Source organism: Alligator mississippiensis, chromosome 4 (genome assembly GCF_030867095.1).
Source record: "Alligator mississippiensis isolate rAllMis1 chromosome 4, rAllMis1, whole genome shotgun sequence".
Lineage (NCBI taxonomy): Eukaryota > Metazoa > Chordata > Crocodylia > Alligatoridae > Alligator > Alligator mississippiensis.
The window spans coordinates 14,312,334-14,337,627 of NC_081827.1; the positions used below are offsets into that span (position 1 = coordinate 14,312,334).

Genomic DNA, 25,294 nt, shown 5'->3' on the forward strand with positions numbered 1-25,294 from the left:
GTGTGGTCCTCAATAATACAGCTCGCTTACAGCAATGCCTCTAAGGATGACCACCATTCATGAATCTGCTTATGGAGCCTTATCTTTACTCTTATTGCTTTTTCTTTTTAGGTATGCTTGTCTGTTGATCATCCCCAGAAGATCCTGCTCATGGGTGAAGCCCTGGATTTGGGCACCTGCAAAGCCAGGAAGAAGAATGGTGATCCCTGCATGCAGAGTGTCAATCTGGTCTGTATCCCTCTGTCTCTAGGCTGTCATTAAACTATTAATGTTGTGAGCTGTTGGTGATCCTGCCTTGAGCAGGAGTTTGGACAAGCTGATCTCCTGAGGTCCCTTTCAGTCCTATTTTTCTAACAGCTGGGCGATGTATGTCATGCAAATAGTGATCCAAGCCATCAGAGAAAATGCAGTCACTTGAGGATAGGGTTTAAGGGGAAAGAGGTGACTCAGTATTGAACATGGTGGGTCACTAGCTGAGTGGGGTGGCATTTGAAGCACACTTAGAATGGAACAAGGACAATAGATGTATAAGATGCATGCAACAAATTTAGAATATGTCTTCAGATCAGTTCATAGGGTCATCTATATACAGCATCCTAAATGTCAACTGAATTATCCAGTGCAACAATAATGAATCGTGGGGAAAACTTTTAGCTGGCTGAAGGAACTGACTGGCAGGTCCTAATTGGCTGAAAATGTCTGACCTGGGAGTTACTGCTACTACAAACAATGTGCAGATGAAAGTTTAAAGATAGAATGAAATTATTTCCATTTTGTTGCTTACCAGGCTGAGGGGGCTGTTCACAGCATTGAACTTCCTGACAGATTTTAATCTATATTGTCTTGAAATGTGTCTAAAAAATTGTCATTCAAAATAGCTGTACAGTACGTCTTGCTTCTACTGTTACTTTTCCTTTGTACCTGTGCATTTAAGGAGATTATAAATTCTGTGGTCCTAAAACACGGAAACAGACAGGTAGATGAGTCATCATTGGAAATTAAACCTTTGGCCTTCCCAGGCTCGGGATGAGCTTATTTGATAGGGAAAATAAAACATTTAATGCAGGGGTTCCCAAAGTTTTTATGTCGTGGCCTGGCAAACGTGGCCTGGAAGTGGCCGTGGCCCAGCAATCACAGCTGACTGCGGCTGGAATTTCCGGCTGGCAGAAAGGTAAGGCCAAACCCTGTGCTGCCGTGGGCCCTGCAGGAGGAGCCACATCCTCTCCATCCGGCTCTGGGGGGCTGTGGTTTGCCGGTCCGTGGCCACTTCTGGTCCAGCAGCCAACCGTGCTGCAGACCAGCAGTCAACCTGCCGTGGCCCGGGGGTTGAGAACCCCTACTTTAATGTATGAGATTTGCATTTTTTCCATCTAGCAATTGGTCCATAGCAGCCCACTAGTCACAGTAGTAACGGCTTATGTATGCATTTGCCAAGCTTGGTTTCTTGCTTATAACCCGCAATATCTGTGCATTTGCAGGTCAGTTATGAAAAGACCTTGTTGGTTGTCTCGGGAAATGCTTTTAATTTTAATCATCTGTTAGTTTTTACCAACAAACCTTTCTGTCTTCTTCCTCTCAGAATGACTGTGAATATTGTCAGTATCACGTGCAATCCCAGTACAAGAAGCTCAGCTCGAAGCGGGCAGACCTGCAGTCCACCTTCTCAGGTGGCCGTGTTCCAAAAAGCCTGGCTTGTAAGAACCCCAGCTTGAAGGAGAGGCTGTGCCGGGAAGGCTTTTACTACGGAGGGGTTTCTTCAGCAGCTTACGCAGCTTCTGTGTAAGAGAACCACTAAACTTCCCTGGAGGCTTCTTAAAGCACTGTCTCTGGCTTTTGAGTACATTTCCTTCCTGGCTATGTATAACTGAGCCTCAAGGAAGCTTCAGAGAGACCCTTCGACTAGCCCCTTCCTTTGGTTTGCAACCGTACCTTGTTTTGCCAGGATATTGCTTGTCTCCATAAGTAGAATCAAAGCTTGGATGGCAGACTTCTCTAAGGGGATGGTAATAATATGGCCAAAGCAATAATCCATTGGGAGACAAGGGCCTGCTGTGCTGACTTCTTTCAAATGAGCCATGTCAGTGGCAGGAAAGTCTTTGGATATGTCTCTTGCATTTGGGTTTTTCAGGGCCCATTCCAAAGCCAGGAAGCTGGAAAGGCTTTGCTGGAAGTTGCCCAGTGTTTGCAAAACACTTTGAGTCTCTCACCAATGCTACTTCATTAAATAAACCGAGTTTGTATGCAGCAAGTAGCTTCTTTCTCTTGAGCTAACGTCATCCAGCTTCATCACAGTGTTTGTGATCAAGTATCCTCTCGATATTATAACCATGTATATTGAAATCTAGAGAGAAATGGGAAATCTAGTTTTGATACCAAAAAGAGGCCAAGCACAAAGTTCCTACTTCAGACAAATACCTGCTTAGGCAGAAGGCTGTGTAATTGGAGCTTTCATTGAATGGCTGAGATCGCACTCAAGCTCAAATACCAGCCCTTTATCCTTTTCTTGCTTCAAGTCACTGAATAAAGCTCACTTTTTGTGGGGTTTTTGTCTCTTTTAGTGCAGCAGCTGCAGCTCCAAAGAAGAAGATTCAAACTACGCTCACAAATCTGGTCGTGAAAGGAGCCAATGCAATTGTACAGGAAGCTAGACAGAAAATTGGTAACGTTGTCTTTCTTCCTCCTCCTCAGATGTTTTCAGCTGAATGGGTGATAGGTCTGCAGAGCCCGGGATGCGCAAGCTAGAGATGCTGGGGATTTGGTAGTTTGTACAGATGGTATTTTTCAATTCACTTCCCATTCCCCTTGGCATCACAGCTGCAGGGCAAGCATTGCTAAACAAATGTCCAGTATGTTGCATTCAGGCAATGGCCAGTGTCAAAATCAGTGCTACCATGGGGGGCAGTGCCAGCTTTCTGATCTCCAATTGTGAATCAGTGGGTTAAGACTTATAATTGAATGGGGTATTGGAAGGTTCCAGAAGTATTGAGTGTGCTCCTGAGGAACAGGCAAGCTGAATGGAATAGCTCAGACCAGAGTCAAGCGCCTATTGAGTGCTGAGCACAGAGGGACTGACTGGTGCCCCGTTCAGTGGCAGGACATTGGCAGTACCTTCGTTTGCCTGTTGCAGGGTGTTCTTGGTATTTTGTGTATTGTTTTTGGCAGCTACAGGTAAGGTTTGGAAGTGGCAATTCTGGGGATTCCTTTGGTTCTCAGTAGAGGGTGAACACAAGTAATCGAGTGGTCATAGTCATAGAGAAGTATGGCTGGAAGGGACCTCCAGAAGTTATCCAGTCCAACCCCCTGCCTGAGGCAGAATCATCCCTACCCAAACCATCCCATACAACCGTAATCTAAACCAAGGGTGGGCAAATTATGGCCCGCTGAAGGTTTTTGTCTGGACTGCAGCAGGTTCCTCGATCACGTCTAGCCCAGGCACGTGCCGCTGGTCCCACCATCTCCAGGCATGCAGCAGGGCTGGGCTGGCACAGTGGCCTGACTCCATTTCCCAACAGTGGTGGCTCCCTCTGGCTGCTGCAGCTGCCAGATGTAGCCCTTCTGCCCAGGCACCCCAGTGAGTCTGTCCTGCATCCCCTGCTGGGGGTGGGACCTTTGTAGTCGGGGCACTCAGCCAGGTGGATGGGATGGGGCCACAGGTTAGCAGGGAGCTGTGTTTGGGAGTGAGGTGGGTGGGTTGGTGGGGCCAGGGAGACACCAGGATTTGGGGGCTGTGACAGCCTGGGGCCCAGGTCAGGGCAGAGCAGTGATCTGCTGCCTGCACACCCCTGCAATGGGCACAAATTCTGCAGGCAGGGGTATATGGGGAGTGGATCATGGTTCTGCCCTGGCTCTCCTGTCACCACCCCAAGAACCCAGAGTGTTTGCAACCCTGCCCACCCATCTCACTGCGAAACACAGCTTCCCACCTGGTCACATGCCCTGCTTGTGTGGCTCCCGGGTGGTTTCTGTGGAGACCCCGGGAATGTAGAGTGGTGACAGCATGTGCGAGGAGTTGCATCTGGGGCCGGGTGTGGGATTTTGGCGGGGTGACAGCACAGGGCTTGGGCTGGGGCAGAGCCGCAATCCGCTCCTTGCACGCAGAACTTGCGCCTGTTGGAGGGGCATGCGGGCAGTGGATTGCTTCTCTGCCCTGTGATCCCAGTCTTGCCCACCCATCCTGCTCCTGAACATTGCTCCCTGTCCACCCATGGCTGCATCCCACAGGGAGTTTTGGGGAGCTGTTGAGCATGGGGGTGAGGGGGAATCTGACTTGACCTGCAACAGCTCAGCAAAACTCCCTGTGGGCCCAAATAATTGCACACCCCTGATCTAAACTCTACATAAGACTACCCTCAACCCTGACACAGCATAGACCTATCACCCTAACCTGCCACAGGTAATTCAGGGGGGACCCACAGCAGCCAATGTCCTGCTTCTATAAACTTGTCAATATGTGCTCAATAGGTCCCAGGTAGAGGGCCATGCTCCCTGCTACACAGAAAGGCAGAAAACCCCTCACAGTCCATACCAATCTGACCATGGGGTAAAATTCCTTCCTAACCTCAAATATGGTGATTGGTCTGATCCTGAGCAGAGGGGCAAGACCTTCTAGCTACAAATCTCTGGCTTTGCTCCTTGCAGGAGAATCAGCACACCCCAGCTGAAGTCCCCAGCCTTCGCTGCAGCCAACATTCAGTGCCTCTGGGAAGGCTTAAAAATACCGCAATGCATATAGCAAAATAGAGGACACAGGTAGCAACTAGCAAAACCCGGAAGCATGGGAAATACCCATGGTAGGAAATAGGCATAGCTGCACCTAGCTCATCCCTGACCAGTGGCTGTCCAACCCCTTCTTGAACACCTCCAGGGATGAGGAGTCCACAACTTCTCCATGCAGTCTGTTCCACTGCCTCACTATTCTCATAGAGTGAAGAAGTTTTTCTGGATACACAATCTAAATTTACTTGCTGCAACTTCAAGCCATTGTTCCACACCCTCTTCTCTGCAGCAAGAGATTAAAGGTGTTTCACTCTTCTTTATGGCAGCCTTTCAAGTATTTGCAGACTGTAATCATGTCTCCTCTTAAGCACCTTTTCCACAAACTGAACATGCCTAGTTCCTTCACTCTCTTCTCATATGACCTGCTTTCCAAGCCCTTGATCATCTTTTCTGCCTGCCTCTAGGCACTCTCTAACTTCTCCACATCCTTAAAAGGTGGAGCCCAGAACTTGAAACTACTCCAGATGAAGCCTAACCAGTCCCAAGTAGAGAAGCACTATCATTCTCTGTGTCTTGCATCTAAGCCTTCTATTGATGCGTCCCAAAACCGCATTTGCCATTTGTGCAGCTGCATCATACAGCAGACTCTTACAGACTCCCAAGTCCTTTTTCATAGAGTTGCTATCCAGCCAGGTGTCCCCCATTTTGTATTTGTGTTTTTGGTTATTCCTCTCGAGGTGTAGCACTTTGCATTTGTCTACACTGAACTTCATCCTGTGGTTCTAGTCCCACTTTCCAGTCTGTTAAGATCCTTTTGAATTGTGCATGCATTCACCAACATGTTTACAATCCTTCTTGGTTTTGTGTCATCTCCAAACTTGCTCAAGAAGCTTTCTGTGCCAGCACCCAAATAATTAATAAACACGATGAACAGCACTGGGCCTAGGACAGACCCCTGTGGGACTTCCTGACACTCTGACATGGACCCATTAATAATTGCACTTTGTTTGCAGCTATTGAGCCAGTTATCTGTGCACCTTGTAGTAGTTTTACCTAGCCAACATTTCTCCCATTTGTTTATGAGGAAGTTGTGCTGGACCTTGTCAAAAGCCTTGTTGCACTGTATCTGAGCATTTCCTCCATACATCCAAGTAGTTACTCTGTCAAAGGACGGTTAGGGCTGCCAGACTCTGGAATGGACTCCCAAGGGAGGTGGTGCTCTCTCCTACCTTGGGGGTCTTCAAGAGGAGGCTGGATAGATATTTGGCTGGGATGTTATGACCCCAGCACTCATTCCTGCCCGGGGCAGGGGGTCAGACCTGATTATCTGTTTAGGTCCCTTCCAACCCTAACCACTATGAAACCATGAGGTTATGATTGTTTGACGCTATTTGTGTTTCATAAATCTATGCTGGCTGTTTGTGATCAGGCTTTCCTTCTCCAGAGGCTTACGAATGGCCTTCCTTCAGATATGCTCCAGTAACTTTCTGGGTACTGAAATAAGGCTCACTGGTTTGTAGTTCCCTGGGTCCTCCTTCTTGTCTCTTTTAAAGAGATTGGACTTAATGGCCTGGGAGGATCCTTCCAGCCCTGCTTCAATCTGAGTGCTGGTCCTGAATCTGTCCCTGGCTCTCTGTGGCCTCAAGTAAATTGGTTGTCCCCTGTGCCTTCATTTCCTGCTGTAGTTTGCTTAGTATTATACATCCTGTAGAAAGACCAGTGCTTAGGACAGGCAAGGCCTAACCTTTTTGGCAGGTATGCCATGCCCTCTCCAAGGGTCACTCTAGTCCCCTTCCCTTGGCTGGTCTCCTGCTCTGTTTTCTGTTCCCTGCCCTGTCACTGCGCTGCCTGTCTCCTCTACAATCTGCTGTGTACTGTGGATTGTCCACTTCTGGCTTAGGGCACTAGTCTGGGCCCTGGGAGACCTGAATGCAAGTCTTTGCTTAGGTACTCTATTTGCTTGTGTAACCTTGGGTAAGTCGCTCGCTCCTGATCCACAAAGAGAGCTAAGCACCTCACTCCAATTGATTTCCGTTGGAGGTAGGCACCTAGACACCTTTGTGGATCTGAGCTTTAGGGTCTCTGGCTATAGACACATGTAACATATAACTAAAAAGGGGAGAAGTTGCAATTCTGGAGCTTGCATCACCCATATTTTATGCCTGTGCTCCTGTAGTGATATAAGTGAGTTAAATCCTGTAACTTTAAATCTTAATGAAACATACTGAAGTGGCAGGGGTTTTGCTACCTACATATCACCCTAAGAGCATGCAAACTTTATTTCACTTGGACCATCTCATACCTATGTCATTTGATACTGGTATAGTTGTCATGTCTGTCTAAACCAGTGATTCTCAACCAGGGTGCCACAGCACCACAGGGTGTCTTGAGATCCTTTCAGGGGTGTGACAGAGTGCTACACAATGTTATTGCAGTTAGGTGTGCAAAGATGATTCACAAGTTAAATCCAGAGAATTCAAATAGGAATCCAGAGTGTTCAAAGTGTTCTAACCTTTGGTCTTTCTGTGTTCTCTGCAGTAGAAGCTTGCTCTTTTTTTTTTTTTTTTCTTCAGTCAAAAATCAAGTAAAAAATAGGCGACATTTTTTTGAGGGGTGCCTTGAATCTAAAAAAGTTGAAGATCACTGGTCTAAACCCTCAGTTCTCCACTTGTAAAACAAGGATAAGAGTGCTGCTTTAGCTCAGAGGGGATCTTGGGTGCTTGTGCACTTTGGTAATAGGGACTGTATAAAAACCTAAAACAGGAAGGAGAGTAGTCTGTGAAATCAGAAAGGGGCAGCCAGTATTAGTGGATTGTGTTTCTGAGCTGTCAAGTGTGAAATACTATAGCCAGACCTTTTTCCCTTTGTGGTTTTGAGTCCATCAGAATTTTTTTTGTTTTCTGTTCTAGGTGCTGCTAAGAGACCTTTATCATGTTCTGACGACTTCAAAGACTTGTTAACAATGCCAACCTTTGGAGCCCGGAACCTCTGCAAGCACTGGTCCAAGGCAGGTGTGTCCACATACTCCTCCCAACACTTACCTTTGAAGACACTTGGCTCTTTTGTGCAACCCTTACCTTTGGATTTTTATTTTAGGTGCTGAGAAGGAAGGACCTGCTATCCAGTCAATTTCTGCTTCGGCTCTGATCAAACAACAGAAACAGCAATTGCTAGAGGCAAGGAAAAAGCGCTCCGAGGAGATCCAGAAGCGGTAATGCGCTAGCCTCTATGGCTGCTTATGGGAAAGCTGTCCACTTGTTTAGCCCTCAGCTAATTTTTTCTGAGATTTTAAAGTTCTGTAAAACTTAATCTGAATAAAACTGGTTCTTACTTCAGTGGAAAGCCAAACACATCAGCACTCTGCCCGAGAACTAGAAAGAATAATGGAGGAAGAATAGGTAGAGCAGGCAGCTGAGAACCATGAATTCCCTACTCCAGCACTGACTGACTGACTGACTGACCTCAGAGGGATGTTCTGAGGCTTCACCTTTGCTGGGTCCTTTGAACATCTTCGACAGGCCTCATTTCACCATCCCAAGTAGTTGAACCGCACGCTGTTTTGCTAGCAGGACTGGCGAAGCCACTTCTGTTGAGCAGTGACTTCTGCCTTGACAGGCTTCTTTACATTCTGTTCTGGTATTTGCAGACTCTGCCTTTGTTTGCTGCAGTGATCTATGACTTGTCTCCAATCTCCTCCTTTTTAAGGTTTCTTCAGAACGCAAGTAGAGCTGAGACAGCAGCTTTACCATCCTCTGCGGGGCAATCCACACATCGCTCTCCAACCCCAGGGGCTGAATTCCCCAAAGCTGCAAAAATGACAACTCCACAGACGCCTAGACTGGGTGCGGGGTTTTCTGAAGGAGATGATATCCTTTTCTTTGATGTCTCCCCCCCTCCAGCACCAAAGTTAAGTGGCTTAGCAGAAGCTAAGAAGGTAAATGCTCCTTTGAAACGCTGAACTTTGAGCTCCATCTAACTAGCTTAACAAGGAGGTTAAGAGGTGACATGATCACAGCCTGTAAGAACTTCCAGAGTGAACATGTAGAGTCATTGGATCTCAATAGAACTTTAAGTTGAAGCTAGGCGCATTCAGACTGAAGAGTAATTAATTAACCCTTTGGGACAACCTAGCTGTGGCTATTGTATATTCTCTGTGTGAAATTTTTAAATTGACATTGGCACAGAGATGCTCTAATCTAAACAAGAACAAGTTCAGGGAAGTTCTTTGGCCTATGTTGTACATGAAGTCAGATTAGACGATCACTAGTCCTTTCTAGCCTTATAATTTGTGAAGTCTGACACTGGTGGCATTTCAGTTACTACCTTGCTTCCAGTGCTTGATGTATTAAGCCCTGCTGTGCCACACTGAGCTCCTAATGACCACCAGTCATTAGTGGCCAAGTGCCATCTCAGCTGCTCGTTTGTGTAAGCCCCCAGGGCAGTAGCTTATCTGCTAAATAAAGTCTCAAGCATCCAACAGTAGGAGTTGGAACCTCTCCTCTTTACTAGTTCTAATCTATCCTGAATTGGGCAGGAGTGTGCTAGTGCTGTGGGATGGCCAGCCTCTGAAATGAATTTTTCTCACTGTGGTTCATAATGACCTTGTGTCAGCATCCCAGCCAAGTGTTTGTCTGGCCTACTCTTTACTAGCAAGGCTGGAACATTCAGCATCACTCTGTAAGTGATCTTCCTGACGGTCTGCCATTTTACACTGCCAGCTGATGAGAAAGTGGCAAAAGGCAAACTTTTGCTGTCCTTCCCCCTTCCCATCCCCAGTCAGGTACAGCTAGGATTTATTTTCTTGTCTGCAAAGGGATGTGCTTCGGAGACTGCACTGAAGGAAATACATTTTGTGGGTTTAGCACTGTATACTGCAGGGTTTTATGAGTCTAAGAACTAGCTCAGTTCTTGTCCCATGATGGGTTGCCTTGGGTACCTTTTGTAGCAGGGATACAAAAGCATCAACTGAAAGTTTGCCTTATGCTGGACAAAATCCAATTCTTTTGTTAGCTGTAGTTCAGAGACAGATTTAGGATGGCTATAATAGCTGCAGAGAATGCAGGATGTAGCTGAATTTTTTTGAGGACCATTGGTTTGTTTTCTATCTTGATAAGAGTTCTGATGTTTCTTTTGTTTAAACTTGCCTTGAATGTTTAAAAAATAGGGCTGCAGGTTGGCTTATAAAAATTAACCCTTTAGCACCTGGGTCCTTTGCCTCTGTTTGCTAGCATCCTGTTGAAGTTGTAAGAATGCCAGATTGTACCTTAATCCAGCAATGTGGCAAATTCCTTGTAATCTCAATATTTGCCCTCAGCCAAGTGGATAGCAGTGAGCTCTCTAGGTACAGTAGCTGCATTGGGTCTGAGCTGCAGCAGCTTGGTTTCTGACTAGCACAGGCAAGGTTCATTTTTCCTTTGCAGAGATTGTTTTTTGCCTGGGAGAGAGTATCGCCTCCTAATGGGTGGAATGAAAGCGAATATGAGCAGTTTAGGATTGGAGTGAAGGGCCATGTGCAGGGGGTTTTTTTGTCTGTCAGTTGCTTACTGATTTCTATAGAAATCTCCAGTGATGTTACCTTATTCTTTGGAAAAGTGGGGAGAAATGTTCATCTGACCTGTTCCTCTCCATTGTGTCTTCATCCAGATCTGAAACCTCTGAGGCCTACTAAATGCCAAAGAAAAGTGTTGGGCTCTTTCTAGACAGGGAAACAGACTGGCTGGGTGATATGGAGCAGTAGAAGATGGCAGAGTTGGGATTAGAGTTTGTCTGGGATACCCATCCCCCTGCTGCTGCTTTCAGTGGAAAGATTTTCTCTGCTGCATTAGTATCTTAGGAAAGTAGGGTTGGAAGCAACCTCACAAAGTCATTTAGTCCAGCCCCCTGCTCGAGGCAGGATCACCTCTGACTAAATCATCCCAGCCGAGTGTCTTTCCAGCTTGCTCTTGAAAATTTTCAAAGATGGAGATTCCACAATTGCAGTCAGGAACATAACTTTGGATACTCCTCTTCCATCTGCTGCACTTAAAAATGGGGTTTTAAACCTAGTGCTCTAAGAATTGACACGCCACTCAGTTGATGAATAGCAAAAAGGCTTGCTTTAATAACTACAAACAAGTTACAAAACTAAATGACAGAAAAAAAACTCTTTCCCAATATAAAATGAGCTATTAGTCCTCGTATTATCTTAGCTTCAAAGAAATCTTTACCCAGTGCAGGCAGGAAACAGTTTTTGTGCAGCCTTGCAGCATGGATCTTTTGCTTATCTTGGTTTTCCCTGTACTGCATATACTTTGCTAGCAGTTCTGTTATGCTTTATACTGTTTAATTATATGGTTTCAAAGCGTTTTCCTTGATAGTTAGCCAATTAAAGTCCAAACAAAATAGGGAGGAAAAGGTTAACCATCATATTACGGTTGTTAAATTGCCTGCCTCCTGTTTTTGGACTTGTCTAGGGGTGAAGACGTGGGTTTTTTTGTTTTTGTTTTTTTTTTTTTGCAGACCCTGATTAGCTCAGCAATTGGAAGTGATGGGCTTTGAGTGGTTAAACAGGATACCTAGAGGCATTGGTTACCGGACCTGTCTTTGGGTATTTGTTTATCAATGGGGCTAATTTGCAATAGCTTGTACCGGTGATGGTCTGTTTACAAAACTCCAGACATACACTGAATGATTGAGACATTTGTAATACAGGCAGTCCTTGACTTACAACATTTCGAGTTACAACATTTCACACTTACAACGTTTCTGAATTGATGCCCTGTTTCAACCTTATGACGTCAGTTTTGACTTTACAACACTTGATCCGATGCAACGCCACGCCAGCGAACAAGTTCGCTGCATCGCTCATCTCCCTGGAGAACATCTGTTCAAATTTCCTCGGACACTTTTTCTTTAAGAAAGCAGACAAGACTCCAGAAAAACCTGCAGCCAAGACTCCTGAGAGGAGTCCAGCCAAGAGCCTTTTAAAAAGTCCAGCAAAGTCACCTCAAAGAAGTCCTTCCAAATCGATATGATTGCTATTTACATATAAATACATTAATGTAGCTATGTTACTCATCTATAATTGATCAAGTACAAAATTCTGGGGTATTTTTGGTGAAAATAGGGTATCAGGCCTTGGTTCAGGAACCAATCCCCCATTTATAACATTATTTCTTATGAGAAGATTGGTTCCGAGTTGCAATGTTTCGACTTAAGATGTGGTTTTTAGGAACCCATTGTGTCGTAAGTCCGAGGACTGCCTGTACCCTAGACATTGGATGCCTGTTTTGAGAAATGTGAGGATGTCACATACAGGACATTTTACAGTTTTGCTACAGATGAAGATTTAGTCTCTTGTTTTCTTTAGTTGCTAGCTCAAATGAAATGCATATGTAGTTTCCTTGTCTTTACTGGCTCAGTCTCTTTCTCTGGCTTTCTTAGCTTGAAGATACACATGTGATGAGTGTCAGGTCCCTGCCAAGGGTGTAGGTTGTAGCTGTGTTGGTCGAAGGACATAGGCAGAGAAGGTTTTTTGGGTGAATCTGATATCTTTTATTAGACAGATTTGTTCATTCGGATCACTGTCCTGATTTGATTTGGCTGAATCTGAAGATTCAATGCTGGTTCAGAGAATTGGCGATTCAGTCATAGATGCAGCTTTAAATGTTTTTTTTTACATACCTTGAGGTTTCAGGCATGGCTCGTGAACGCTACAATGCTGGAGCAGATGGAAAGTCTCACAGGAGCGTGAGGAGGGGCCCCCTGCGCACTCGGTGGCCAACCCAGAAGTATTTCCGGTCCACTTCCGGGTCTGCTGCCAAGCACATGGGGGACCACCCCCTTAGCTCGGCAGTTGGCCATGGGGGAACCCCAGGTGCCCACCCAGACCCAGGAGGCACCAGTTGCTGAGATTGGGGGGGGGGTGTCCCCATCACGCTTCGTGGCTGCTGCGCCCCCTCCCCTCCCCCCCCCAACCTTGGCCTTCACGAGGCACCTGGTACCTTGAGGTATGTGGAAAAAACATTTAAAGCTGTGTCTATGTCCAAATCATTGAATCTCTCTGAATCGATTCGGAAAGTTCTGATTCGATTTGGAGAGATTAAAGGGCCTCCTGATTTGATTTGGATTTCGAGGTTCAGCTGTTGAATTGAGCTGACTCTCCGCTAAATTAAATCAGCGACCAAAGCTTCACACAGCCCTAGTATTGGGTACCTTGAGCTCCACTGTCTCAACACCTAATGCATTGCAAGCCATTAGCAGAGTTTGATTTTTCTTGTGGCAGTCTTGTTACCATAACCCCATCTTGCCCCAGCTACTGTCTTGCATTTTTGTGCAAGGGACACTGTTCCAGGCTTTCACAGTTTTCATATCCAGCACCATCTTAATGATTCTTTCCCATTTTCCAGCTGGCTGCTATAAACAAGCTGCGAGTGAAAGGCCAAATCCTCGCTAAAATTGACCCAAACAATGTCAAACGGAAACGACCGGATCCTGCTGAGGTTCTTGCAGTTACAGAGAGAGTGGAGAATCCTGCCCCTGCATCACAAGGTATGTCAGTGCTGCCTGGCATGAAAAATGCTGGTCTCCAGTTATCTCCAGGGCTTTATAGCAAAATGCTGTAAACTGTAAAATGCTGGACAACTGCTCGTTCAGCTGAGAATGAGAAATATGTGCTTGGCCAGAGAGATTTGGAAAACATGTCTCAGTTTGACTAAAAAGGGACTAACTCCACAGTGTTTCTGGAGCCAGAGGTTGGGCGGCTTCTGTACTATTGAGACGGGAGCTACTTATAGTCAGGGAGAGAGGTTTTTGTGGCTCAGGGTGAGGTGGTGACTAGGGAGCCAGAATTTTAACAAAGCAGGAAAGGTGAACCACAAAAAAATTAAACTTGTCTAAACAAAACATGGCTTGGAGGCTGATCCCTAACAATATTATGGTGGGCTCTGGTCTCCTTCCAGCTTCAGAACCATCCTATTACGCCACTTACCTCCACAACCACCTCTTTTTCTCCCAAACGCACTGAACAATTAAAAATTCTTACCTCAAGCATTGTCTAATCACTTCAGCACTGCAATAAAACTGCTGTCACCCAGGTGTCAGCAGACTTTAGATTGGTATGTGCAAAAGCATCATCCCTCTTGCCTTAAACTGACTCTCATTGCAAGCCAGCAGCACTTGTGCTTCTAAATCAGTGGTTTTCAACCTGTGGTCTGAAGACTGTCGAAGGGGTCCGTGAAAGATGACTATGATCAATCTAAAGCTTGTGAATGCCCACACTTGTAATCCAAAGGGGTCTGCATCTTCATATGAAAGTTTTTAGGGGTCTGCAAATGAAAAGAGGTTGAAAACCACTATTCTAAATTATTTGGGCGCTGTTGAAAATCTCATCTCACAGGTACAGTGCGAACTACTTGACTGCTGGTCACTTCAGCAGTCACTTCCTGCTGCTGTGTTTATACTGTGGACCCAATGCCACCTTCATGATTAGCAGTGTGTATATATGTATGAGATTTGAGCTGCTCCACAATGAGATTCCATGACACTGCTGTTGTTGGCACAGAAATCTGCAGCATGTTGAGAATGGAAAGCCGGGGCTTAGCATAAACCAACACAATAATGTCTCTGGTTTTAACTGACTCACAGACTTACTGGTGGCACACTTCTGTTTCTTTTAATGATGGTGCTGTAAACAGCGTGTGGTCATTATTTTATGCTATACAAACAACAAGTTCTTACTCTGATGCTTCAGCATTTCCACCAAGAAAGTCTGTTTTAGGAGGGAGGTCCATCTTGCCACAGAATATGCTAGCCTTGAACACAGTGCTCTGCCAGTCAGACTTGCTTTAGGTATGCGGCACCTACTATTTAGGCCGGTCTTGCTCCCCCTGCTTCTAGGCAATCCAGTATTTTTAAATATTCACAAATTGGGAGGTTTCCTAGGTCTTATCAGGGAATATAACTTAATGGCTGGAGTGTGGGATTACTATTAATTACTAACTTCATTTCCAGCTTTTCCATGAAGTGGCCAAATAGAAATCTTTTCTCTGTTACATGTTTGCAGGGGGTTTTGGCCACTTTGCAGAGTTTGTTGATAAAGTGCTGTAAGATCTGCAGAAGGGACTACAAAAAATTGACATTAATGACACATCTTTGCTTGCAACTAAACTAGAATTTGACTTGTGGTCTCTCTCCGCTGCACCAGTTGTTCTTTCTGTTCCTCACAAATTTTTTTTTTAAGCCACCCTGAGCCTTTTTTGGGAAGGGTGGCATATAAATGTAATGGATAAATAAAGAAATAAATAAATTCTAGCAATTGAGGCATCAGCATTAGCACATCTTGTTCATATGGTATAAAATAACGATCATGTTTAGAAAGCAGAACACAGCTCAGAAGCTGGTGTCAGCAGCAAAGCTCTTGTTTCCCTAGATGCAGATGAGTTGGAGCCAGCCCAAAAGAAACGGCGGGAGCAGCTGGCCTACCTGGAGTCTGAAGAGTTTCAGGAAATTCTGAACGCCAGGTCGAAGCATACGGGTGTCCTGATGGAGGTACATGCCACTTTCTGCGAGACCTATGGGTCAGGGTTGGTAAAAACTAGACACACACAGGTAATGTGTAGGCCCAAGTTTCGATTTGATATAAATGAGCTTTTGCCAAGAGAGCGATTTCCAGTGTCTAAAAGTTCAAATCTGTTTTGTTTGACTTGTCAACCCTTCAGTACTGTGCTACTGTCTGAGCGGTAGGAGGAAGATCTGTGTTCATGGCATCTGCAAAGAGCCAACCAAACCCAGCTCCAACAGTTACATATTTTAGAGTTTTAAAATGTTTCCACATCTGCTGCATTGCATATGCTGGTAATACCAAGACTTGAGCTTCCAAACTGGACAATGCTCCCTTAGGACACCACCGCAAAGATGGGGAGGTTGTAGCCAAGGAAGTGCTCAAGTTATTTGCAGTTTTTAGCAAATGAGGCACTTTTGCAAGAGAAGCTAAGAGTGCCCTTGCAAAGGGAAAAGCCTCTCAGACCTATTCAGTACTTATAGTGAAAGGCCCAGATTCACCAAATAACATTGTGACAACGCTCACAGTGACTGTGTGCATAACTTACGCATCCAGCTCCTGGAGTTTGTGGCCCCAAGTAAGTCTAAAAAGTTCCTTATTCCATCCATATGGGAAGTCAAGAGCAGGACTCGCAACAGCCGGCCTGTTGTGGAGGGTACACAGGTGGGGGCTAGCGAACTGACAGGAAACAATGAAAAGAAGGGCATATCTTGCAGTCCTGTCTTGCTTATGGACTTCAGTGCCTCCCTGGGTCTTAGGGTCTTATAAGATAGGGATTAACTGTATTGAATTCAAGTATAAGACCATTGGTTCCCCTGGTTTTCTTTCAAAACATGGTGGCATGCTCCTTTTATAGTCTAGTACTTGGAGCACTCAGCCAGGAAGTGGGAGACTTGGGTTCAAATCCCTCCTCAGCCTATGATGTTCAAACCTGCCTCTTCCACCTCCCAGGAGAGAGCACTCTTATCCTCTCCTGTTGAGGCTGTGGTACTGTGAAGCTTCCCAATGCTTTTGCTTGTACTTTTGCTTCCCTCTGCTAAAATGAGTGCCCATTTGTTAGCTGTTAGGTAGCTTCTGTGATGTATCCCAGAGGTGGCTGCATTTCAGTGGAGAAGTGTGCACATAGTCTACTGTGCTCTTCTAACAAGAACATATAAAATGGATTATTTGGAGCTTCGAAAAGATTTCAGCCAAAACCACTAGATGGGGAGCTGCTCCTGCAGTTCGTACAGCAGACTACATACGGTGTGTCTCGTGTCATGGCAGGTTGAGGCTGAACTTCAGGAACGCTACTTTGAGCCCCTGGTGAAGAAAGAAGAGCTAGAAGAGAAGATGAGGAGCATTAAAGAGCAGAAGTGCCGGGTGGTGACGTGCAAGACGGTGAGTAAAACAGGAGCAGGGAGGTACGTGGTGCACTCACTGTGTTGGAATGGGAATTTGTGTTCCTGCAGCCCTGCTTGGCTTTGTTAAAGCCTGTGATTGTAAAGAAAGTGGCTTGCTGCTTGGGGATGTTGGCAGCATCAGCTGGAGCCGTGAGGTGATGCTGAAGGAGTTAGACACTGCCTCTGAGGTTCCCCAAGCTAAGTTTGCTCAGGTTCCCTGGCCTCTGGTCCCTCAGGCTATCCAGTTACCAGCTTTTCTTGCCAGCCTGAAACTGTCCTGGGATCCCGGAGTCCCTCAGGACTGTTGTTGTCCAGTACTGATCATTTGCACAAAGCCTAACACCCAGGCTACTTCATCTGCATCTTGCTGACTGTGTCATCAGTGACAGAGAAGGAGTTTTACCCCTTTAAAATGCACGGGGAGAATTCTTTCCTGCCTGAACAGTTTCTAGCACGCTTTTCCCCCCCCCCCAAAGCCTCTCCTCGCTGTCTGTGGCTACACAGAAGGCAATTGTGTGCTCTGGTCTCTGCTGGGAATTGGGCCAAGCATGACAAAAGGTGGTAGCAGAGGGAGGAAGGGGCAGTGTGGGAAGGGCCAATGGCAGAGTCCAGAGGCAGCGACCTCAGCAGCATGGCTGCTGCCTTGGGGATGAAAGAACAGAGGGGAGCATTCTTTTGATCCAGAGCGAGCGCTCAGTCCCAGCTGTGCAGCAGGACTGCTCTCGTACTGGTACGTGTTATGCAGTCTCTGCTCATCTCAATGTGCTCTCTCACCCCCCTCCCCTGTTGCCTTGCAGTGCAAATACTCCTATTTCAAGCCCCTGGATACATGCCTGAAGGAGAATCACGATTACCACTGGCATGAGGGTGTGAAGCGATTTTTCAAGTGCCCCTGTGGAAACAGAGCCATCTCTCTTAACAGGCTACCAAAAAAGCCCTGCAGGTAGGAAGGGTTCCCCAGCAGTGTGTTTGCAGGGGGACTTGTACCATCCAGTAACTAGTGTACACTTTATCATTACAGTAGCAAGTGCCAGGGTCTGAAGCCGTTCCCTCTGGCTGCTAAGCATTGTTGGAAGGATGTAAGAGGGCTGGTGGTCCTCTGGTATTGTGCAGCAAATGGATTCCAACCCAATCCTAACCTTCCATCTTCCTCTTTCAGCACCTGTGGCCTCTTCAAATGGGAGCGAGATGGGATGCTAAAGGTAGGTGCAGGCCAGGGCCTACGGTGGGAATAAGGCTGATTCTTTCAGTGGTTTTTCCCAGGCTTTGCTAATATAAGCCACCTAAAAGTGAAGGATTCCATTTCCTGAAACAGATCCATTTAAGTGCATGTCTCTACTCACCTGGCATGTTACTAGCAACCCTGAACTGATCTGCCTCAGCACAGATAGTTTATTTATTTTATGGCACCTTAGCTTTTATTCTTTGGTTTTTATTGTTTAAGTTTGTTTAAGGCCTTGTTTAAACTGGCATGGTAGGAATTTCCATTGTAAAGTTATAGCTGCATTTTCAGAATCGCCCGTAGGATCTTGTGGAATGATGTGATTATTGTGAGCGTAGGTGTTCTAGTCAGATAATCATTTACCTCAGCTTCTTTCAGAAAAATGTAATGGAGCTGGCTTAGCTTGAATTTGAATCTTCATCCATTGTATGTTCATGTTTTTAGGAGAAGAAAGGTCCGAAGATTGGTGGAGAAACACTTTTACCAAGAGGGGAAGAACAACCCAAGTTTCTTAACAGTCTTAAGTAACCCACAGATAATTTTTCACAACATTTACCTCGTCTGACTTTGAATTGTGCATTTACTAAAAACATGTGGGTTCTGTGTTTTGGTATGAAAAATTGGGAAAACCCATTTCTACTGGCCAGGGCACCTCAGTCTTTCCTCTAGTTCTTCCCTTGGATTGACCAATTTTGTCTACTTAGGTTGACTGAAGAGACTATGTGAAATATGTGGTCACGCTGATTCTTTCTTAGGAACAAGCTGTTTACAGCATTTAGAAACAAAACTCTGCTATCATGGGATTTGAATTTTAAAGTGTGTGTAGAACGATTCATTCAAATTATGTCACTGGAATCATACAGCACAAGCCGTTATGAACTTGGAAGACCTTTGACACGGAACACAAATGCTTCCAGTCTGTCTCTGGTATGTAATAGGAAATAAAGCCTAGCATAACATATTAATTCAGCCGTTCCAGTGCTACCTCCCACTGTTACAGCATACAAAAGCAGCAGCATATCATAGGGTGCATTTATGGAGGTATGTGATATGCCAGTGTCCACATATGGCTTTTCGGAGTTGTCAGAACTGCTCATTGGAGCTTGCAGGGCCAATTGTAAGCTGCTTAGAAATTTTAGAAGGTAAAGTGTTCAAAAGTGCTGAGTGACTTGGACTTTGAGACTCAATCATGCTTAGACCTCTGAGTCACTTACGCTCTTGTGCAAATGTTATGCCTTCTTTCTAGCTGACTGCACTGGATAAATCTAAGCTGCTGGAGTCATCAATTTGTCATCTGCACCTGTGGGTCATTACAGTTACAGATCTCCCTGCTCACAAAATGGTGTTTTAATTATTTTAAAGAGTCTGGCAGTATTTTGTACATGGTTTTAGAGAACAAACATTTTGTTTCGTCTCAACCCCTTTCTTTAACATTTTAAAATCCTTTTAATTGGATAGAGAAGCCACAGTCCATATGACCCCATAGTGCTTTGAAAGCCAGTAGCACCAGCAACCTGTAGCATACCAGCTACCTCCAGGACAGGTGTTTCACCCCTCAGGTGACTCAGGAGAGAGCCAGTTTTATTTTCCTGAAAGCAAGTTGCCCTAGAAACCCTGGTGTGTTTAACAAACCATCCTTGGCTTGGGAGTCTCCCTGAAAGTGTCCCTTCTGCTGCCTTGTGGCTAACATTAGCATCCCACGAGTTCCTAAACCCAGAAATTAAGTTGAATTTATGCAAATGAAAGTGCCACAGCCTGATTTTTGTATGTCCAGGTGGTGTTGTGAGTCAACACCTCTCATCTTCTTCACGTCTGTGCCAGGAGTGGAGAGGGAGTAAGCAATTGGACCCCTCCAGTTGGAAAAAGGTACCTGTGTGCTGGGCACGGCTGTCCTCAGCTGACTCTTTCCTTCACACTTTCTCATCCTACAAGGTTTTTTGTTGCTGTAACACGTGGCAAGTGAGTACACATATTCCATTACTGTAAGTACTGAACTGTGTGACACTTCAGTTTGTTTGGCCTGTTGTTACCTCACTCGGAGTCCTTGTAAATATGGTGATCCCTGGCCTTACGTGTTCTATAATGTGTATTGCAATAAACACCCTAAAGAAGGGAAGAGAGGAGTTTGTGTGACCAGTTCTTGTAGACTGGTTGTCATATGCAATGAGCTGAAGTACCTTGACATACCCAGGTACCCAATGACTGGTGACTCAAGAGACTTAGCTTCTGATTCCCTGGTCCCAGCTGCCAGACATCCTGTCTTTGAGACAGGAGTTTCTCAATGCGAAGCCCACAGTGTTTATGACTGGGAATTAACAATGGGGCAGTAACGGTAGTGCTCCACAATGTACAGCTATGGAATTTGGCTCCAGGCTTTCATTCTTTAGCTAAGGGAAAGCTAGGGAAATAGAGGTGTTGTCCTTGTATCCATTAACTAGCAAAAACCAGATTATGGAGCATTTATTCTCTGTTTACAGTGTTACGGTTGTTATCATAGAGAAGCAGAGCTGGAAGAAACATCCATAGGTTGTCTTGTCCAACCCCCAAACAAGCAAAAAGTGGGCTGCCCCCTCAGCCTAGCTGGCAAGGGCAGCAAGCAGCCTTAAACTCATGCCCTCTGGGCTCCCAGCCTGATTCGTCCTTTTAAATACCATCAAAAACCTTGTCTCCATCAAAATAAGATACATACCTACCCAGCGCTCATGGAAGGTAAAATGTCCTATCCAGACCTCTAGGGTGCCTGTCATCATGGGATCTAAGCAGCCTTTAAGACACCATTTCTCATCATGGGAGCCAAGTCTGTGCTCATAGGTTTGTTGGATATTTGCAAAGTGTTGGATTTCCTTGTTCCATCCATGTTGGTTGACATTTGGTTGGATTTCTTTCTAACGTCCCATTAAATTTGCTGAGTAATAATTATGGGCATTCATCTAGTGCTTTCCAGAGCTTAAGGAATAAAAGAGAGACTCCCATTGATTTCATAGATTGTAAGGCCGGAAGATCTTCGGATCCAGCCCCCTGCAGGAAGCAGGAAGGACATCTGGGGTCAGGTGACCCCAGCGAGGTGACCAGCCAGTCTCCTCTTGAAGATTTCCAGGGTAGGTGATTGCACCATCTCTGGAGGAAGCTTATTTCACAATCTGAACATCCTGACTGTGAAGAAGTTTTTCCTCATGTTGAGCCTGAATCAATCTTCCAGGAGTTTGTGGCCATTACTCCTAGTTTTCCCCTTGAGTGCCCTGGTGAACTGTTGCTCACCAAGCCCTTGATGTACTCCCCTAGTGTAGCAGTAAGCTGCTGCCAGTTTCCCTCTCAGCCTTCTTTTCTTCAGGCTGAAGAGTCCCAGATCCCTCAGCCTTTCCTCATATGGCTTGCCTTTTAATGCTCTGATCATATGGGTGGCTCTTCTTTGGACTCTCTCAGGCTTGTCCACGTCCTTGTTAAAGTGTGGTGCCCAGAACTGGACACAGTACTCCAGCTGTGATCTCACCAGTGCTGAGCAGAGGGGAAGAATCGCCTCCTTGGCTTTGCTGGAGATATATCGATCGATGCATGCCAGATTATTATTTGCCCTACTGGCTACAGCATCACACTTCCGACTCATTCAAACTGTGGTCTGTTATTACCCCCAGGTCCCTTTCATTTGTGGTACTAGTCAGTTTGGTGCCACCAAACCTGTAGGTGTGTTGTGGGTTGTTCATCCCGAGGTGGAGCACTTTACATTTCTCGATGTTGAACTTCATCACATTCTGATCCGCCCAACTTGCCAGCCTGTCTAGATCCACCTGTATCTGTAGCCTATCTTCAAGCATGACCATGCTCCCCCGTAACTTGGTGTCATCCGCAAACTTGGCCAGTTTCAGTGGCCTTTGAGCCTCAAATAGCGTGCCCCAAGGAAGATAGGAAAAACAATAATTGAGTAATCCTTTTTTTTCTCCCTTGCTGCTGGTCAGCTCTTCTGCTGTGTTAACTTTGGCAGGACAGATCTGTTGGCTTATCAGTTAAATCACTGGGCTAAACTGCACTGGAATTGAATTCTGAATGTGAAAATATGCTCTATAATGGGGCCGTTATTCAGATTTGGAGAGCAAGCTCATAGATCAGCTGGGAATGGAATTCCTGGCGAAGAAGTGTTTCCTCGACCGCAGGAATAAATTTTCCAGACACAGTGCGCCAAGTTTGCATATCAAAATGGGTGGGAGGACACAAGCCCTTTATTGGAACAACCTTGTTTTTAATAGACCCGTTAAGCATTTTTCCCCTTCTGGACTTCAAAATGCATCTCACCTTTTTGGGAGTGTTAATTTAGAAAGAACTACTAACTTGTGTTGCTGAAAGGAATCTTCCTACCTTGCCCTTTGCAAATGCTTTGGGGTAATGAAACCTGCATTTTTACTTTTCTACAGTAATCAGTTCAGTCTCATTAACGTTAAATAAAGGCAGGTTAATGAAAATTTAATACTCTTTTGAAACATGGAGTTAAAAGGCCTTCATTTTCCCCCCTTGTTTTTAATTTAAGATTATAAGAAATTGTGGCATTAATAGGTTGGCTTTTTAATTGAAGTGGCAACCTGGCATTATAAGCGCTGAGGCAGTTAGTGCAGTGTGTGTCTCACTGCCGGCTTCTAGCCAAATGAACGGTACCTCATTTCTGGTGCTTGGCTCGTGCTCTTGCTTTGATTCATTCAATGGCATGTCTGACAAGAGCCTCTCTCAACCTATTACAGGCTGGTAAGCACACAAATGCTCCTTACTGAGCTCTACGTGGAATCAATGTTTTTATTCTCAAGGGCATGCTAGCTTCCTGCCTTTTTATACGAAGATGCATCCAGTATAAGAATGCACTGGAAATTCTTGTGTGCTTTCAATACGGCTGGATTTGCTTATTTCTAGCTGCACTTATTTTTAAATATTTGCAAAGGTTCATATGCCAGTAGGATATAATATATTCAGGTTAGGAGCCCCATGTTGGATTAAGTTTGAATGCAGAAGCCCCAGCCAGCCTATTTTGTTGCTCAGATGATAGTCCTTCCCAAGAAAGGTACTTGCCGGACTGTGGCTGGGAAGCAACACAGGTTACAATTTGTTTCTCAGCTGCTGACCCACACTTGCATAATGTTTTTTCTACTCTGACCTGCAAAGGGGTATATGGGGCCTAGTGGGGGAAGGGAATTGGGACAACCTGGAGGGGCCTGTGGCCAGGACAAAGGTAATTTAAGATATAGGGGCTGCTCTGGGCAGGGGACCAAGCATCATCACACAGAAGAAAGGTAAGCACAAAAGAGAAAATAGGAGAGACTGGCCTGTCTGAAATGCTGACATCTTGGAATCGATAGAGGAGGAGCTTAGACTGGGGAGGATGCTCTTGAGGAATTTGGCTGTTTCAAACCCCAGACAAATGTAGACCATATCCATACTTAAGACTGCTTTACCATCCCACAACTATGTACCAGTGTGGTTATTATGCATGGGATCTTGTTTCTCCTATAACTACTGTATTGTGTACATTTTTCCAATGTTAACCTTTCCTTAGTAAAGCTTATGCATCTATTCTTGAGTGCTTTAGGAACAGAGTCCCTGGGGTTAAGCAATTTCTTGATCATGTCTGTTCCTTGTATTCCTGGTCTCTTCTTCCTGAGGTGGTTAAGAGAAGTGCTGAGAGCCCCAGTGGGATGGAGCTCCAGTGGAGCACATCTAAGTGTCTGGGGGCCTTGGGGAGTTTTAGGCACCGATTTGGGTGTTTTGTGTAAAGCTCTGCTCCAAGGCCTGAGGCCTGAGTCCTAAGGGTCCCAGAGACAATGATAAGAGTCTGAGTCCTGGCTGAGTAGTAAGTGGGACCTACTAACTGGTTCTTTTTGCAGCAGGTCGGAGACCACAGCAGTATTAGCTATGGGTTAGAGCAGGGGACAGTGACTCAACAGGTCTGGGGGCTGATCAAGACTTCAGATGACTCAAATGTGTGCTTTTGTATGCTCTTCTGTGTCAACTTTGTCATGTACCTGTAACAGTACCTCCCGTTTCCATCATGCCTCCCAACTAAGCTGTTCAAGAATCATCCCCTTTCCGTAGTAAGGTCCTGACCCCTGCTATTCCTGTTTCAGACTTGCTTGAGGTCGTAAAGAATCTGTGCTAGACCCACAAGTCCAAGGGGAGTGGATGACAAAGTTCTCCTGAGCTGGGCAAAGCTGCGGACCTCACTTTAAACAGACCTTCTTGGAACACTTGCTTCTCCCACCAGTTCTTTCGTACATTGAAGGTGTTTCAGAAAGACTCAGAAGGGCAGACTGCAGGTCTGTGATGACAAAACATTAGCGAGGAACAAGGCAATGGCAGAGGCGTTTAAGGCCTGTTGGTCTCTCTGATCATCTAATCTGCTCTCCTATACGTGGGTGCAACAGTTCCAACCAGTTCCCCCTGGAACTGTATTCACGGACTGAGGAACTGCGCCTTACAGTGCTTCTTAGCACTTAAAACAAGAATTATGTAGCATTTTATTGATGAGCCTTGCAGGAGGCCTGCTTGACTTCATGACAAGCAACCCTTCAGGGCTGGGTGTGCACACACCAATCTGTCTCGTTCTGGCAGAAATCAAATGCGCCGTATCGGCACAGAAAACCAAGCACTGAAAGGCTTAGATCTGTCATCCTTTTTATTATTATCATGGTTACTGAGTGACATCTGATCTAAAATGAACTGCTGGTCTCAATCCAGTTCCCAGGGGAAGAATCCTTATGAAATCAGGAGAGTAGGCCTCTCATCTCCATTTGAACGATCTGTTTGTTATGAGTAAGCCCAGCAGGACATACTTCCCTCGTATGAGCAGATGGTGGAAGACAGGCTTGTCCTTACTTGCCTTCTGGAGAGGGGTGATCTCTGTTAACCCCTTTTCCTGCTACTAGGTGCACGGGGAAAAGCCATTAACTTGCTCTTCTCAGGAGCCTTCCAGCAGGGATCCCATGGCTGTTCTACTGTTGGTTAATGGGGCAAGTACTGAGGTTCCCTCCTGGTGTCTACTTAATTCTGCAACTGAGAAGTAGATCCCACTCACCTTGGGAAAACAATTTTATATAACTTCTTCCCTTCGTTTTGTGGCAAGAAGGCCAACTCGTGGTTTTCCTTCCCTTGCTCCTGTCACACTAGTTGATTTGAAGGGGAGCCTCAAGAGAGACTTATTCCATCCAAAAAACCCCTCAAAACAGCAGCAGACTCTCCGTGCCTGAAGAAGGGTGTTTGTGCCCAAAAGCTTACAAAGAACAATTTTTCCAACTATATTTAGTCTGTTTCATAAAAGAGATCACGTCTACCCTTGTCTGCCAGGAGTGAGGCGTCACTCGGATTCCCTGGGCATACCTGCCACAGGCTCAGGTTAATTCAGAGAACAATGCTGATAAGCACACTGGGATCCTGGCTTTCAGTGCTCAGGTGGTAAACATT

General features: G+C 45.5%; 1 protein-coding gene across 2 annotated transcripts in view; it reads left to right on the forward strand.

Annotated features, from left to right (window-relative positions):
- The window catches only part of MCM10 (minichromosome maintenance 10 replication initiation factor), a 33,668-nt gene extending 13,692 nt beyond the window's left edge, over positions 1 to 19,976 (forward strand). For both annotated transcript variants that reach the window (XM_014607568.3, XM_019487555.2), the window contains exons 10-21: positions 112 to 228; positions 1,580 to 1,779; positions 2,559 to 2,659; positions 7,626 to 7,727; positions 7,813 to 7,927; positions 8,422 to 8,650; positions 13,104 to 13,245; positions 15,125 to 15,243; positions 16,523 to 16,636; positions 17,436 to 17,581; positions 17,798 to 17,840; positions 18,305 to 19,976. In XM_014607568.3, the coding sequence (XP_014463054.1) occupies positions 112 to 228; positions 1,580 to 1,779; positions 2,559 to 2,659; positions 7,626 to 7,727; positions 7,813 to 7,927; positions 8,422 to 8,650; positions 13,104 to 13,245; positions 15,125 to 15,243; positions 16,523 to 16,636; positions 17,436 to 17,581; positions 17,798 to 17,840; positions 18,305 to 18,388 (1,512 nt within the window). In that variant the 3' untranslated portion in view covers positions 18,389 to 19,976. The remainder of the gene's footprint in view (positions 1 to 111; positions 229 to 1,579; positions 1,780 to 2,558; positions 2,660 to 7,625; positions 7,728 to 7,812; positions 7,928 to 8,421; positions 8,651 to 13,103; positions 13,246 to 15,124; positions 15,244 to 16,522; positions 16,637 to 17,435; positions 17,582 to 17,797; positions 17,841 to 18,304) is intronic.
- Positions 19,977 to 25,294: the final 5,318 nt, after the last annotated feature.